At 49.2% G+C, this 16,932-nt stretch overlaps 1 protein-coding gene across 2 annotated transcripts in view; it reads right to left on the bottom strand.

Moving 5' to 3' along the window:
• Nucleotides 1-16,932, bottom strand: part of ADCY1 (adenylate cyclase 1) — a 116,481-nt gene that overhangs the window by 76,336 nt on the left and 23,213 nt on the right. For both annotated transcript variants that reach the window (XM_027124062.1, XM_027124061.1), the window contains exon 3: nt 375-493. In XM_027124062.1, coding sequence (XP_026979863.1) covers nt 375-493 — 119 coding nt within the window. The remainder of the gene's footprint in view (nt 1-374; nt 494-16,932) is intronic.

Genomic DNA, 16,932 nt, shown 5'->3' with positions numbered 1-16,932 from the left:
GCCCAAACCTGGCTTAGGAACAGAGCTCCCACCCTTTCTAGCCAACACAGGAAATAGAAGGTGGAGAAATGAGAAAATGGGAAAGGGCAGCTGTGAAATGCATCACCCGAGAAGCCAACACACCCCCCTTGTGGGAGCTGCTTCCCTGCTGGGCAAGTGCTCCCCGGGGCTCCTAACCCACACCTGCTCCCTCCTTCCCTTAAACTAGTGCCCTCTGCCCACCTCCTCCATCCCCCCCACCTCCATCCCCCCCACCTCCATACCCCCCCCCCCCCCCCCCCCCCCCCCCCCCCCCCCCCCCCCCCCCCCACCTCCATCCCCTCCCACCTGTGCTCCCTAGGCCCATCGCAGGGCCAGGCCAGTGCCAGCCCTACCTCACGTTGTCGTGCCGCTGGATGTAGATCTTGTGGAAAATCCTCTCGGGGGGCTTCAGGAAGTCCTCCTTCATCTCCATGGCGACGTTGCGGGGCAGGAGACTCATGAGCAGCCGCTCCTGGACAGGAGAGACGGGCCCACGTGACACGGCAGCTCCCCCGACGATTCCTGGACACGCCCAGCCCAGTGACCTTGGTGCTGGGAAGCTGCCCTCCACGAGGGGCCTCGGACCCTCCTCACACGTGACCGGCACGTGGTCCAGTCCCACGGACCCTCCCAGCCCCAGGTGGGTCGCGAGCAGGCCCGGGCTGTCACCGCACAGGTAACCCGCGCCCAGAGCACTGCACGGGCACCAGCATCGCCTCCAGAACTCCCGGCCCGCCCGTGAGCCCCAGCTTCAGTGAGCAGCGGGTCACAGGGAGGGAGTGTCGCTGCCGCCGAGCAGACCTGTCCAACGCGGCCCCAGCAGGGACCTCGAGGTGGGCTACGAAAGCACCTGTGCCCCAGCAGACGGGGCCCGTGTTCACACAGAGTGAGTGGCTTTGGACGCACTGTGGCACTTCCTCCCGGTCTTGTCTTCTGATTTCCCCCGATCTGCGGGAGACAAACATTTCCTCCCCGCACCGTCCCCACCAGAGGATGGAGCAAACGTCTGGGCTTATCCACAGGAGCCGTGCCGCCCTGGGGACGCTATCGCCCTTCCGGGCCCTCGGTTTCCTCCTCTGGCCTCCACTCCTCCTCCTCTTGGTGGATCCGCCCCTGGCCTCAGACCCACTGGCCACACTGTATCTGAGAAACCGTGTTCTAGACACTTGGACTGAGGCCCCACTCCTCCCTCAATCCCTTTCACAGCCCCTCCCTCCCACTCTGCTTCAGAAAGCAAACAAAAGATCGGAATTTAGATCCTGCTTGGAATCAGGTGGACATCTTACAAGGGTGAACATGGGGCAGGGAGGGGGCACAGGAAGCCCCTCCCTCCCTCCAGCAGCCCCCAGGCTGGGCCCACAGCCCCTCGGCCCCGGCCTGTCCGGTCAATGGAGGAGGCTCCAACGGGGCCACATGGATGCCTGGCATGGCCCACCCGGAGCAGGGTCTGGGTGCAGCCACCAGGCCCTGAGACCCTCCTAGACCGCACGTCCACCCTGCAGTGTGAGGCCACATCCCTGACCGGGGGCAGACGCTCCTCTGCGCGACACCCTCTGAAGGACAACCAGAGCAGCAGTAGGGCAACAGTCACAGACCCTAAAAGCCCAGCCCGCCTCCCGGCCTGGGGTGCGGGTGTCAGGGCTTCTCCGCCTTGGCTCCAGGTGACACATTTATTTTAAGATGGGAGAATGTTTCTGATGCACTGGAAGAGTCTCCCCAGGCGACGCATCCCCACATACACTTCTGAGGAGGGAGGCCAGGCCCAGGCCCGCCAGACGCCAGGTGGAGCGGAGCGTGTTTGCCCAGGCAAGCCAGGCTGTGGCCGGGGCCCTGGGTCCTGAGCGAGGCCCGTGTCTATGCTGGGGGCCCCACCCACTGTGGTCCCCACGTGGCTCCAGGCTGGACAGACCTCCACACTCAGGAGGGACATCGCAAGAGCGCAGCTGTCCATGGCCACACGGGGAGAGGACCCTCTGAGACAGAAGTGCCGGTCCGAGCGTGTGTTCGGGGACAGCCTCAGGGACGGAAAGCCCCACTGCCCAGGGCACGGGAGCTGGTGTGTGACCTGAGCCTGCACGGGAGGACGTCGGCCATTCCTTAGCAGAGGGGCCTCTGGGGACAAGCCCGAGCACGGCCCATGGAGAGGAGCCTCTGCAGGTGGCCGGCTGTCCTGAGGTGGAGGGAACTCGGCAGGGGGCTCACTCGGGCCACCATCAAAGGACCACCTGGAAGCTTCCAGAGACTGTCACCGCCCTGAGATGCAAGGTGGGAAAACAAAAGCAGCTGGACGACAGGGCAGGCCGCCCAGGAAGGGCCCTGGGAACACACAGGGCAGCTGTGCCCTCTCCCGCAGCCCCAGTGTCGTGGGCGTCTACAACCCTGGGCCCCTGCACCCCAGAGCCCCGCACAGAGGTGTCGGGGAAAAGGCGAGTCCCAGGGCCTGCAAGACAGCTGCCTGGCCTCACATCCTGGCTCTGCGTCTCGGAGCGGTTAGTCACAATCCCATCCCGTCTGTCAGGGCAAAAATCACACCAACTTCCTCAGCAGGGTGTTCTGAGAAGGGGACGAACGTCTCAGGCCCTGGCTGACCCTCAGGGGTCCCTACTTGGTACCACGCCTCCCAGCACCTCCGGTGACAGCTCTTCACGGCTTCGCTCTTGTCTCCTGCATCGTTACAATCTGTCACCTGCACCTGCAAAACCAGTCAGGTGCTGTCCAAGCTAAATCAGACAAGTGAAACTGTGCTTCCCGGCGCCCGTCTCACTCCTTCCTGCACCGTCGGGGATCTGCACGTGCCCCGTCTCACAGCCTCGGAACCGACCGCTCTCCCTGAGCGAGCCACGGCCTCCCCCCGGGGGCCCCTGCGGAAGGGAGCCCGCCCCACTCTTGGTCTCTCCATCACCTCGGCTGCCCGGCACCATGTGGAGTTAGAACAGGGAAACCGAGGCAGCCACCAGGAGGGAAGGAAGGACTGAAAAGGCAGAGGGACACTGACCGGCCCCAGACGCAAGAGGTGATGAAGAGGCAGGTGCCAATCCCAGAGGACAGAGGAGAGGGCTGCTGGTGGCCCAGGTGTGCACACCCAGCGCAGCGAGGGGCGCCGGACAGATGGCTGCGGCAGAGTCAGTGCTGTCCCCAGATCCCTTCTCCACCACCAGCGCCACGATCCAGCCCCTTATTCTCACTGGGGGACTTGGAGACCTGGAGTGAAGACTACATTGCCCAGCTTCCTGTGCAGCTAGATGTGGCCAAGGAGATAGGAGTTGAAGGGTCCTGTGGAAGCTTCTGGAATATTCCCTAAGGACAGCTTGTTCTTCTTCCCTCTTCTCTGCTGCTGCTGGGGATACAGTCGTGATGGCTGGATCTATACCGACCATCGCTGTTCAGGAGGATGAAGGCCACACACCAGCGATGGCAGAGACCATTTAACTGGATGGAGACTGGGGTGTGAGGGCTACACGGATCAGATCTGCCACGTCAGCCATAAAGTGCGTTCCCTGGAATACGTATGTAAGAGACAAGGGTTATCTCACTTGGGTAAGCCACTGTCGTATGAAGTTCCTAACTGCGGGTTATATTTCTGACCAAGGGCCCAGCATGAACTCCATCCACAAGATTAGTGATGCTGCCTAAAGCCAACACACATTAATAATCAAGACTAGAGAGAAGCACACAGCCTCTCCCACGGGGAGCGAAGCAGCCACGTGAAAAGATCAAGCACCCATCCCCGATTAAAAGCAAAAAAAATCCAGCGAACAACCTAAGACAAAGTAGCGCTCTGACATCCTAAAGATAAGACCTGAAATCCAATTCCAAACACAGCCCTAAAGCCTCAGGCAGCAATGAGACCTTCATTACATTAGGAGCAGACAGCTACGCTAATGAGTTCTAACCAGTGAAATAAGATACAAAGCCAGAAATCAAAGGGACAGATTTATGAACATGGATCATATCAAATATCCCAGCGTCCTATGAAGGCTATAGAAAAACCTCAGTGTTTTTCTTGATTATCAAAATGGGACTTAAACGTATTATCCTTAATACATTTAAACAACAATTGTGAGGGCTCTGCTTCCGGAAAGATGGAGATGTACTTTTCCCTGTTCCCCCCACTAAGTACACCAAAAGTCCGGGACGTTACACATAAAACAGTCATCCAAGGCTGTGAAAGGCAGAGAGGAGGTGGCAGGAACCTCAGGACCAGGGATGGCATGGAGATAAGTCCTTGGACTTTCTTTTTGCCTCACATAACCCAGACTGAGTGCTGGACATGTGGGTGGCCCAGAGATGCCGACAGGCACGGCAGTAAGTTCCGACAAAAGTCGGCTCTCTCTAATCAAAGGATCAGCAGCCTTGTGAGAAAACTGCTGTAGAAGAATGGTCCCACTCCAGGCACACCTCCAAAAATATCTGCAAACCTCCATCCTCCCCAGGCTGTGAGGAAGCACCAACCTCAGGCTGGGGTGTCAGAGAGGCCATGCAGGGACCCCTGCCTTTGGCCTCCCCTATCTGGTAACACGTGGCACACCTCTCACACTGTTCCACATAGTCAGTGAAGACCAAAGGCTTTCCTGCTCCTTCCAAGTCACAAGCCAGAACTCTCTCCTGCACAGCAGTAAGGAGGTATCCCCACCCCCATGAACCCCAACCGAGGCCCAGTGTGGAGCCTGGACTTACAGCCCCACTAGGAAGTACTGGGGTGGTGGTCCCCACTTTCAAAGAAGACACAGAGTCTCATAGGTAACACCCCAACTGTCCAGGTTCCAATCAGAAATCACTCATCATACAAAGAACCAGAACAATCTCAACGAATGAAGATAGTCAACAGACACCGACACCAAACGACAGAATGATCAGAATAACTACCGAGATTTGAAAGCAGTCATCCTAAGAATGATTCAACGAACAACTACAAACATGTCTGAAAAAGCAAAAAAACAGAAACTCTCAGCAAAGAAACAGAAGACACAAAAAAAGAATCAAATGGAAATTTTAGAACTGGAAAAAAATCTGAAATAAAAAGCTCGACAGATGGCAACAACAACAGAATGGGGAGGACAGGGGAAAGCTCAGTGAACTCGAAGACGAAACAGTAGAAATTAACCCAACTGAAAAACAGACTGGAAAAATAATAGAAGAAACAACCCAGACGTCCATCAACGGATGAATGGATAAGCAGCGTGGTCCGTCCACACAGTGGAATACTACTCAGCTATAGCAGGAGTGAAGCACTGGCCCATGCTACAACACGGATGCACCCTGAGAACAGTACGCACAGTGAAAGAAGCCAGACGCAAAAGGCCACATACTGTGTGATTCCATGTATTGCTACATGAAATGTCCTGAGCAGGCAAACCCACAGAGACAGAATATAGATTAGTGGCGTCTAGGTCTGGGAAGAGCGGATGGGGGGTGACCACCAATGGGTACAGGTTTCTTTTGGGGGCAATGAAAATATTCAAAAATTAGATTACTGTGATGGTTACACACTCAAACTATCAAAAAAAAACATTTAGTTGTTTTGAATTTTACATTGAACTTAATAGTACCGATATATAAACTATAGATCAATAGGCTTTTTTAAATTAAAAATAAATAGCAACTATAGTGGTTTCAAAAGATGCTGTGGATGAGTCAGACCTCTTTCAAAATCCATCCTATATCACTGAAAAGGAAATGTGCTTCCTCTTGATAAATTTCCTCACAATGGGAAATCAAAATTGTCCCATTTACCTTGTTAGGATGACAACTGAAGATGTGCTTTGTAAACAGCTGTAGGTAATTTTAGAATTACGAATTAATAATGGTATTTGAGGAATATCAGGGCCTTTGGAGCAGTGGCCTGTGCAGTCAGGTCAAGGACACGATCTCAGGGGTAGGACCTTGCAAGCCCAGGCTCCCTGGCTGGGCTACAGGGAACGGCAGGAAAGGAGGCCCCCAAGGAGCTAAGGGGTGACCTTCAGAGGCCTCTCACCCCCTTCCCTAGGATCACCAGCTCTGACAGGCTCAGACCTAAGGGTTAGACCCCGGTGGGGAGCTGTGATCACCTAAGGCTCCCAGGTGGTCCCTGCCCCCCAGTGGAGCAGCCCTTCCAGCTCTACCCTAACTCTCACCAAGCTGTAGGAAGACAGAGCTGCAGCTTACCAACCTGCCAGCCCTGACTGGAAAGTAATACCTGTGCGCCCCACCCCCATTCGCTTTATGAATGCCACCCACTGCTCCCCATCTCCCAGCCCCTACCTGGCAAACTCCTACACATCCTTCAAAGCCCCAACCAAATACTCTTCCAATGCACGTCCCACCCCCCCTGCACATAGCATGCCCCTCGGACACGCCCATCCTCCAGCTGGGCCTCCCCACAGGGGCCAACTGCTGCTGCTCTCTGTCTCCCATCCAGTTACACCACATCTTGCTGAGACCAGGTTCCCTCCATCCCAGGGTCTCCAGAGCCATGGGCCAAGCATTCAGATGTGCAGAGTCACGAATGACTACCCCCACAGGGATTCCAGCTGGGCCTCTCCCAACCCACTCGGGCACCAAGAGGCAAAGGGCCTCGGGGCTGACACCACTCATGAACGCAAGCCTGGGGACACAGGGACTGCTCCCCTGCATGTCAGTCTGAGCTGCATAACTGAGATTCTGGAATCCTAGCTCCATCCTCCAGAGTCATGAGCAAGGTTATCCTGCACTCAGAGGAGTTTCTGTCCTATGGGTGATCCTACAAACCTTCGAAGTTTGTAGGACTCAGCTGTCAAACCACTGGGACCTGGTGATGACTTTTTGACAAACTTTTCATTACTGAGTCCATCGTTTTAATGATCATAGGATGTTTCAGGCTTTCTTTTTCTTCTAGAATCAGTTTTAGTAACTAACACCATTCTGGGAATTTGTCCATTCTGTCTAAGTTTTCAAATATTCTGGCAAAAAAAAAAAAAAAACCTCTTAGCATTTCCCTCTCATCTATTTTTAACCTGGCTTTATCCCTAGGGCGTGTGCTTTCCCATCCCGGATCACCTCGTACCTGCTCTTTCTTCTTGGTCAGTCTCTCTAAAGTTTTTCTGTGTCAAAGAACCAATTTTTGATGCTTTTGTCTGAAACTGAAAGAGTCCTGTTAAAAGACCCCTCACAGCCCTTTGGAATACTTTAATCCAGATATCAATCAACCCAAAACATCTGTGTGAGCCTTTTTTTGTGGCTGAAGAGACACGAGGATGTAAAGGGAGAAAGCGGGCCACAGCTGGTTTAGGGGGGGTTCTGGGCTTTGGCCCCTGCTCTCCTCACTCTGCCACCAACGGCTCTGTCACTTGCGCTATTGCCCTTCCTACATCATTTAAATTCTCCGAGCCAGCCCCAGTTCTCGGGTTTACAAAACGGAACAAAGTTTTTACATGCTTAACTGCAATACAGGGGCCTGAAATTAGTTTTAAAGATCTAAGAACCCAGAGGAGAGAACACCTTCCGATCAAACACATTCCTCTCTTCTGCCACAACCCCGCGGGACAGGACAGAGTTGGGCAGCCCTGCGTAGGGGCCGCTGTTTTGATTCGGTGGGAGGAGGGGGTCACTGACAACTCAGGTAGCTTTTTCAAAATATAGCAGAGAACCTTCTAGAAGTAGAGTGCGTCCAATGAAGCAGACAGGCCCCCTGCCCATCCTCTCCAGCCCCTCTGGTTCTGCGGGTTGCCCTGAGGAGGACAGAACGCTTCTAATATTCCCACTTGTGAAAACGTTGGAGGAGGCCTTGCTGTTGGAGACTGGTCCGGGGAGAACATGCCTGTCCGTGTCTGCAGGGAGCAGGGCAGGAGATAAAGAAACACTCAGATTTTGTAGCCAAAGCAGTTGGACTTTCTTTTAAAATAGCAACTTCAGGGCTATTAATTCTAAACCATATGGGAGGGGAGGAGATGCTCCCGATTTCTGGCACAATCATCACTGTCTTCTCAGTGTTGCTGCAAAAATCAGTGATTACAGGCACGGAATGCCCACGGGTCCTTCCCGGCTGCAGGCGGGTGAGAGGTAAGAGCTCACAGTGGCATCCGTACCTAAGACAGTCAGAGACTCTTCCCAAGGTTTGAGGTGAAGCGCACCCTAAAATCTACGTAACTGAATCACTTTGCTGTACACCTGAAACTAACCCAGTATTGTAAACCAACTATACTTCAAGAAAAGAAAGAAGCAACCGATCAACCTGGGCGAGAACAGCGTCGGCATCAGATTTGCACAGAGCGGGGAAGGACCTGCGAATCCCGTCTAAGTTACTGCCCGGAATTCTGCAGTGGGAGCCATGCTTCTCAACAGTTTCCGTCTGCTGATTCCTGTCCCGGAACAAAAGGGTCCAGCAGCTGGGCCAGGCGAGGGTTCTGAGGTTACGTGTCTGCATCCCACAGCAGGTCCCTCACTCGCCCCTCCCGCAAACCCTGGCCGGCCAGTGGTGGCCACACAAACGCAGGCCTGTCCTGCAGGTGCATCCCAGAGAGAGGATGTCTAGGGGGGCTCCGGAGAAACTCCTGCTTCGGGTCATGAAGCACAATCTTCTCCTGCCTGCAGAAGCCTCCTTGGCATACCTGGGTGGACACTCATCTGGGGAGAGAGGAAAGAACAACCTGCCCGGCTTCTAGGGCAAGTCCTGCCTCCGCACTGAGCCCCCCAACCTGCGTCTGACCAGCTCTCTGTCCTGCTCAGACACATCAGGGGCCCCGCCACGCGGTCCGGTGCGCCACCTTCCACCGAGGGCAAAGCCCTGCCTCCCTCTCACCTTCTCCCATCTCCTTCCAGCTGAGGCCACAACAAACTACACGCCGCCCCTTGACCACCAAGCACATGCCCCGCCCCGTCTCACCGCTCATGTGCCTCCCTGACTCGGTCTTGCTCAAGGACCCCATTCCCAGCCCCTGCAGCCCAAACCCGGCATCTCCCTGCCTCCCCCCAGAAGCCTGTGGAGCACAGCTGCCGCCACACAGTGGTCCTTCTGGAGCTGGACGCCCCACCCCACCCCCTCCCAGAACTGGACCACGTCCGCAGCATCCTCTCCCAGAACCCCCTTCCAGAACTAGGGTGCATCCACCAATATCCCCTCACATCACCTAGGGTGCCGCCTTACTGGGTCAGGGCCTGGAGAAGACTCTGGAAGCGGCTATGGAACTGGATTGCTCTGTTACTTGAGTTGAAGCATGAAAACACAGACAAGCCCATATGGTCAGGGCGTCCCTCACCTGCAACTCAGGGGGCTGCGGTTTTCACACTGACACAGAGGTGTGAGTTGGGCAGAGCTGCCTGGCCATGTGCAGGCTCCCCTGGCCTGGCCAGGCCGTCCCCTGGCAGGCTTTGATGTACCAAGTGCCTACTGGTGCTTGAGAGCCCTGAAGAGGTGGCTGAGCCCCACTTGAGCCCGAGTACTTGCCTTCTGTCCCCCAAAGAGACAGGGCTCCCTGAGCTAAAAACAGGCGTCCCAGCCAGAGGCAGGGAGTAACCTGAGTGCCAGGGACAAGGCCTCCCAGGGAGAGAGTTGTCCAGTGATACGACCCGGGGGTTCCAATCAAAAAAATATAGCAAGTCAGGATGCTGCCTCGCCCCCTCTCAGGACAGGCCAAGGGAACTCACAGGGGTGACCCATCCGCACTCCTGCATTTCGTGTGCTCAGCTTTCCCAGCAACAGGTGAAGCCACAGAGGAAAATGACTGATACGGGGGAATACGCGAAAGATTGAGGTTTTACACAAAGAGAAGCACAGCTAGAGGAACAGACTTGAGGAACACCAGCCTTTCCCTAGTGAGCGGCTCGTTCAAACCCACAGGAAAGTCAGAGCATGAATGGGCAGAGGATCAGAACACGCGCTCCACAGAGAAACACAACCGGTAAGCACGCATGGAAAAGTGGCCACCGCACAAGGAACCGGCATCTGAGTAAACGGGGGGTACCGAGTTCTAACAGGAAGAGAGAAGGGAAGGAGGGATGGAGGGAGAAAGTGGGTCACGTGCAACACTGGGGATACACACCAGAACCCTGAACGCTGGGCCCACCCCAGCTTTCCCAGCCATGGGACTGGGCAGGCCTGAGAATCTGCATTTCTGGCAGGCTCCCTGTGACGCCAACCCTGTCGGCCCCAGGACCCCACTCAACCACTGCTACCCAGAGCTGGGTGTAACTAAGTATTACTTATAAGATAAAAGGAAGTACAACATGTTTTGGAAAATACCCAGGACAGGGAGAGAAATGACACTGTAATATTTGCACTCCTGAGAATGTAACCAAGGATACTTCAAGTCTATACGAATAAAGATGCTTATGAGAAAGAAACATTTTTAAAAACATGGTGTCTAAAAGTCAGATGCGGAGACCTGCATGAAGACGAGGAAGCAGCAGCTGTCTTAGGTGACCTTTAGGGCACCAGTAGATACACCTGTGGGAAATGTTAAGTCAAAATGCAGAAAATAAAATTACGTATACACCAAAATGACGAAGATGAGGGAAGAGAATGTGCGTAAGGACGGAAACTCGAAAATACAGAGCACTCAGCTGGGTTCATGGGATTGGGTGACATTTACCACTTTGCACATTTCCTGCTTAAGAACATCAGGTCGGCGGTTAGAACTCAGACCCGTCGCTGAGCTTCCGTGAGTCTGGGGCTGAGAAGCTCCTTGCTCTCGGAGCGGCAGAGAGGTGACACACGTACCGCAGCAAAGGCTAGGTTCGCAGCAAGCACGAGTGCTTGATTGGCCACTGTGTTCCCTGGACGGGAGTGTGCGTGCAGGGGGAGGGATGTGCACTTGCAGAACCCGCACATGCAGGCAGCAAGAGTGGCCACACCACGGCCAGCATCCTCGCCATCAACAGATGGGACCCACTGGAGGGACAGAGGGCACACCAAGCATTCGAAAATGTTTTAAGGGTAGATGCTAGGTAGTCTATAGGAAAGGCAGCAAGAGTAAGAAAAGAAACGCGAGACAGAACCAGAGAAAGCGGATCCAGAGAAAACCATAATTTGAAAAGACACATGCACCCCAATGTTCACAGCAGCACTATTTACAAGAGCCAAGACATGGATGCAACTAAGTGCCCCTCGATAGATGAATGGATAAAGAAGGTGTGGTACAGTATGGTACAGTTTCAAGATGGCGGAGTAGAAGGACATCCACTCACTCCCTCTTGCAAGAGCACTGGAATCACAACTAACTGCTGAACAGTCATCAACTGTTCCGGAAGATACCGGAACTCACCAAAAAAGATACCCCACATCCAAAGACAAAGGAGAAGCTGCAGTGAGATGGCAGGAGGGGCGCAATCACAATAAAATCAAATCCCACAACTGCTGGGTGGGTGACTCACAAACTGGAGAACACTTAGACCACAGAAGTCCACCCACTGGACTGAAAGTTCTGAGCCCCACGTCACGCTTCCCAACCTGCGGGTCCAGCAAGGGGAGGAGGAATTCCCAGAGAATCAGACTTTGAAGGCTAGAGGGATTTGACTGCAGGACTTTGACACGACCAAGGGAAACAGAGACTCCACTATTGAAGGGCACACACAAAGTAGTGTGCGCATCGGGACCCAAGGGAAGGAGCAGTGACCCCTAGGAGACTAAACCAGACCTACATGCTAGTGTTGGAGGGTCTCCTGCAGAGGCGGGGGGCAGCTGTGGCTCACCACGGGGACAAGGACACTGGCAGCAGAAGTTCTGGGAAGTACTCCTTGGCGTGAGCCTTCCCAGAGTCTGCCATTAGCCCCACCAAAGAGCCTGTAGGCTCCAGTTCTGGGTCGCCTCAGGCCAAACACCAACAAGGAGGGAACTCAGCCCCACCCATCAGCAGACAAGCAGATTAAAGTTTTACTGAGCTCTGCCCACCAGAGCAACACCCAGCTTTACCCACCACCAGTCCCTTCCATCAGGAAGCTTGCACAAGCCTCTTAGATAGCCTCATCCACCAGAGGGCAGACAGCAGAAGCAAGAAGAACTACAATCCTGCAGCCTGTGGAATGAAAACCACATTCACAGAAAGACAGACAAAATGAAAAGGCAGAGGACTATGTACCAGATGAAGGAACAAGATAAAACTCCAGAAAGACAACTAAATGAAGTGGAGATAGGCAACCTTCCAGAAAGAGAATTCAGAGTAATGATAGTGAAGATGATCCAGGACCTCGGAAAAAGAATGGAGGCAATGATTGAAAAGATAAAGAAATGTTTAACAAAGACCTAGAAGAATTAAAGAACAAACACCTATAAGAATTAAAGAACAAACAGAGATGAACAATACAGTAGCTGAAATGAAAAATACATTAGAAGGAATCAATAGCAGAATAACTGAGGCAGGAGAACGGATAACTGACCTGTAAGACAGAATGATGGAATTCACTGCTGCGGAAAGAATAAAGAATGAAAAGAAATGAAGACAGCCTAAGAGACCTCTGGGACAACATTAAACACACCAACGTTCTCATTTTAGAGGTCCCAGAAGGAGAAAAGAGAGAGAAAGGACCCGAAAAAATATTTGTAGAGACTGTAGTCGAAAATTTCCCTAACTGGGAAAGGAAATAGCCACCCAAGTCCAGGAAGTGCAGAGAGTCCCAGGCAGGATAAACCCAAGGAGAAACACACTGAGACATATAGTAATCAAATTGCCAAAAATTAAGCACAAAGAAAAATTATTAAAAGCACAAAGGAAAAATGACAAATAATATACAAAGGAACTCCCATAAGGTTAACAGCTGATTTCTCAGCAGAAACTCTACAAACCAAGAGGGAGTGGCATGATATATTTAAAGTGATGAAAGGGAAGAAACTACAACCAAGATGACTCTACCTGGCAAGGATCTCATTCACATTTGACAGAGAAATCAAAAGCTTTACAGACAAGCAAAAGCTAAGAGAATTCAGCATCACCAAACCAGCGCTACAACAAATGCTAAAGGAAATTCTCTAAGTGGGAAACACAAGAGAAGAAAAGGACCTACGAAAACAAACCCAGGACAATTAAGAAAATGGTATTAGAAATATAAATATCAATAATTACCTTAAATGTGAATGGATTAAATGCTCCAAACAAAAGACACAGGCTCGCTGAATGGATACAGAAACAAGACCCATATATATGCTGTCTACAAGAGACCCACTTCAGACCTAGGGACACATACAGACTGAGAGTGATGGGATGGAAAAAGATATTCCATGCAAATGGAACTCAGAAGAAAGCTGGAGTAGCAATTCTCATACCAGATAAAATAGACTTTAAAGTAAAGAATGTTACAAGAGACAAGGAAGGACACTACATAATGATCAAGGGATCGATCCAAGAAGGATATAACAATTATAAATATATATGCACCCAACACAGGAGCACCTCAATACATAAGGCAACTGCTAACAGCTATAAAAGAGGAAATCGGCAGTAACACAACAATAGTGGTGGACTTTAACACCTCACTTACACCAATGGACAGATCATCCAGACAGAAAATTAATAAGGAAACAGAAGCTTTAAATGACACAATAGACCAAACAGATTTAAATGATATTTATAGGACATTGATCTGAAAATAGCAGATTACACTTTCCTCTCAAGTGCACATGCAACATTCTCCAGGATAGATCACATTTTGGGTCACAAATCAAGCCTCGGTAAATTTAAGAAAAATGAAATCATATCAAGCATCTTTTCCGACCACTACACTATGATATTAGAAATCAATTACAAGGGAAAAAAAGGTGAAAAACACAAATGCATGGAGACTAAACAATACGTTACTAAATAACAAAGAGATCACTGAAGAAATCAAAGAGGAAATCAAAAAATACCTAGAGACAAATGACAACGAAGACACGACGATCCAAAACCTATGGGATGCAGCAAAAGCAGTTCTAAGAGGGAAGTTTACAGCTATACAAGCCTACCTCAAGAAACAAGAAAAACCTCAAATAAACAATCTAACCTTGCACCTAAAGGAACTAGAGAAAGAAGAACAAACAAAACCCAAACTTAGTAGAAGGAAAGAAATCATAAAGATCAGAGCAGAAATAAATGAAATAGAAACAAAGAAAACAATAGCAAAGATCAATAAAACTACAAGCTGGTTCTTTGAGAAGATAAACAAAATTGATAAACCTTTAGCCAAATTCATCAAGAAAAAGAGGGAGAGGACTCAAATCAATAAAATTAGAAATGAAAAAGAAGTTACAATGAACACCGCAGAAATACAAAGCATCATAAGAGACTACAAGCAGCTCTATGCCAATAAAATGGACAACCTGGAAGAAATGGACAAATTCTGAGAAAGGTATAACCTTCCAAGACTGAACCAGGAAGTAATAGAAAATATGAACAGACCAATCACAAGTAATGACATTGAAACTGTGGTTAAAAATCTTCCAACAAACCGAAGTCCAGGACCAGATGGCTTCACAGTTGAATTCTACCAAACATTTAGAAAAGAGCTAACACCCACCCTTCTCAAACCCTTGAAAAAAACTGCAGAGGAAGGAACATTCCAAAACTCATTCTATGAGGCCACCATCACTCTGATACCAAAACCAGACAAAGATACTACAAAAAAAGAAAATTACACACCAATATCATCGATGAATACAGATGCAAAAATCCTCAACAAAATACTGGCAAACAGAATCCAACAACACATTAAAAGGATCATACAACATGATCAATTGGGACTTATCCCAGGGATGCAAGGATTCTTCAATATACACAAATCCACCAATGTGATATGCCATATTAACAAACTGAAGAATAAAAACCATATGATCATCTCAATAGATGCAGGAAAACGTTTTGACAAAATTCAACATACATTTATGATAAAAACTCTCCAGAAAGTGGGCATAAAGGGAACCGACCTCAACAAATAAAGGCCATATATGACAAACCCACAGCAAACATCATTCTCAATGGTGAAAAACTGAAAGCATTTCCTCTAAGATCAGGAACAAGACAAGGATGTCCACTCTTGCCACTATTATTCAACATAGTTTTGGAAGTCCTAGCTAGCCTCGGCAATCAGAAAAGAAATAAAAGAAATACAAATTGGAAAAGAAGAAGTAAAACTGTCACTGTTTGCAGGTGACATGATACTATACATAGAGAATCCTAAAGATGCCACCAGAAAACTACTAGAGCTAATCAATGAATTTGGTAAAGTTGCAGGATACAAAATTAATGCACAGAAATCTCTTGCATTCCTATACACTAACAATAAAAAATCAGAAAGAGAAATTAAGGAAATAATCCCATTCACCAGTGCAACAAAAAGAACAAAATACCTAGGAATAAACCTACCTAAGTAGGTAAAAGACCTGTACTCAGAAAACTATAAGACACTGATGAAAGAAATCAAAGATGACACAAACAGATGGAGAGATATACCATGTTCTTCAACTGGAAGAATCAATATGGTGAAAATGACTATATTACCCAAAGCAATCCACAGATTCAATGCAATCCTTATCAAATTACCAATGGCAATTTTTACAGAACTAGAACAAAAAATCTTAAAATTTGTGCAGAGACAAAAATGACTCCAAATAGCCAAATCAATCTTGAGGGAAAAAAATGGAGCTGGAGGAATCAGACTCCCTGACTTCAGACTATACTACAAAGCTACAGTCATCAAGACAATATGGTACTGGCACAAAAACACAAATATAGATCAATGGAACAGGATAGAAAGCTCAGAGATAAACCCACGCACCTATGGTCAACTAATCTATGACAAAGGAGGCAAGGATATACAATGGAGAAAAAACAGTCTCTTCAATAAGTGGTGCTGGGAAAACTGGACAGGTACGTGTAAAAGAATGAAATTAGAACACTCCCTAACATCATACATAAAAATAAACTCCAAATGGATTAAAGACCTAAATGTAAGACCGGACACTATAAAACTCTTAGAGGAAAACATAGGAAGAACACTCTTTGACATAAATCACAGAAAGATCTTTTTTTTTTTTTTTTTTGCAGTACACGGGCCTCTCACTGCTGTGGCCTCTCCCATTGCGGAGCACAGGCTCCGGGCGCGCAGGCTCAGAAAGATCTTTTTTGACCCACCTCCTAGAGTAATGGAAATAAAAACAAAAATAAACAAATGGGACCTAGTTAAACTTAAAACCTTTTGCACAGCAAAGGAAACTATAAACAAGACGAAAAGACAACCCTCAGAATGGGAGAAAATATTTGCAAATGAATCAAAGGACAAAGGATTAATCTCCAAAATATATAAACAGCTCATGCAGCTCAATATTAAAAAAACAAACAACCCAATCAAAAAATGGGCAAAAGCCCTAAATAGACATTTCTCCAAAGAAGACATACAGATGGCCAAGAGACACATGAAAAGCTGCTCAATATCACCAATTATTAGAGAAATGCAAATCAAAACTACAGTGAGGTATCACCTCACACCAGTTAGAATGGCCATCATCAAAAAATCTACAAACAATAAATGCTGGAGAGGGTGTGGAGAAAAGGGAACCCTCTTGCACTGTTGGTGGGAATGTAAATTGATACAGCCACTATGGAGAACAGTATGGAGGTTCCTTAAAAAACTAAAAATAGACCTACCATATGACCCAGCAATCCCACTACTGGGCATACACCCAGAGAAAACCATAATTCAAAATGCACCCCAATGTTCACTGCAGTACTATTTACAATAGCCGGGTCATGGAAGCAACCTAAATGCCCATCAACAGATGAATGGATAAAGAAGATGTGGTACATATATACAATGGAATTTACTCAGCCATAAAAAGGAACGAAATTGGGTCATTTGTAGAGACGTGGATGGACCCAGAGACTGTCATACAGAGTGAAGTAAGTCAGAAAGGGAAAAACAAATATCAGATATTAACACATATATGTGGAATCTAGAAAACTGGTACAGATGAACCAGTTTGCAAGGCAGAAA

The sequence above is a fragment of the Aethalodelphis obliquidens genome, unplaced genomic scaffold (genome assembly GCF_003676395.1).
Source record: "Aethalodelphis obliquidens isolate GAN/ISIS:26980383/991018 unplaced genomic scaffold, ASM367639v1 scaffold27, whole genome shotgun sequence".
Lineage (NCBI taxonomy): Eukaryota > Metazoa > Chordata > Mammalia > Artiodactyla > Delphinidae > Aethalodelphis > Aethalodelphis obliquidens.
This window is presented reverse-complemented; position numbering and strand designations above follow the sequence as displayed.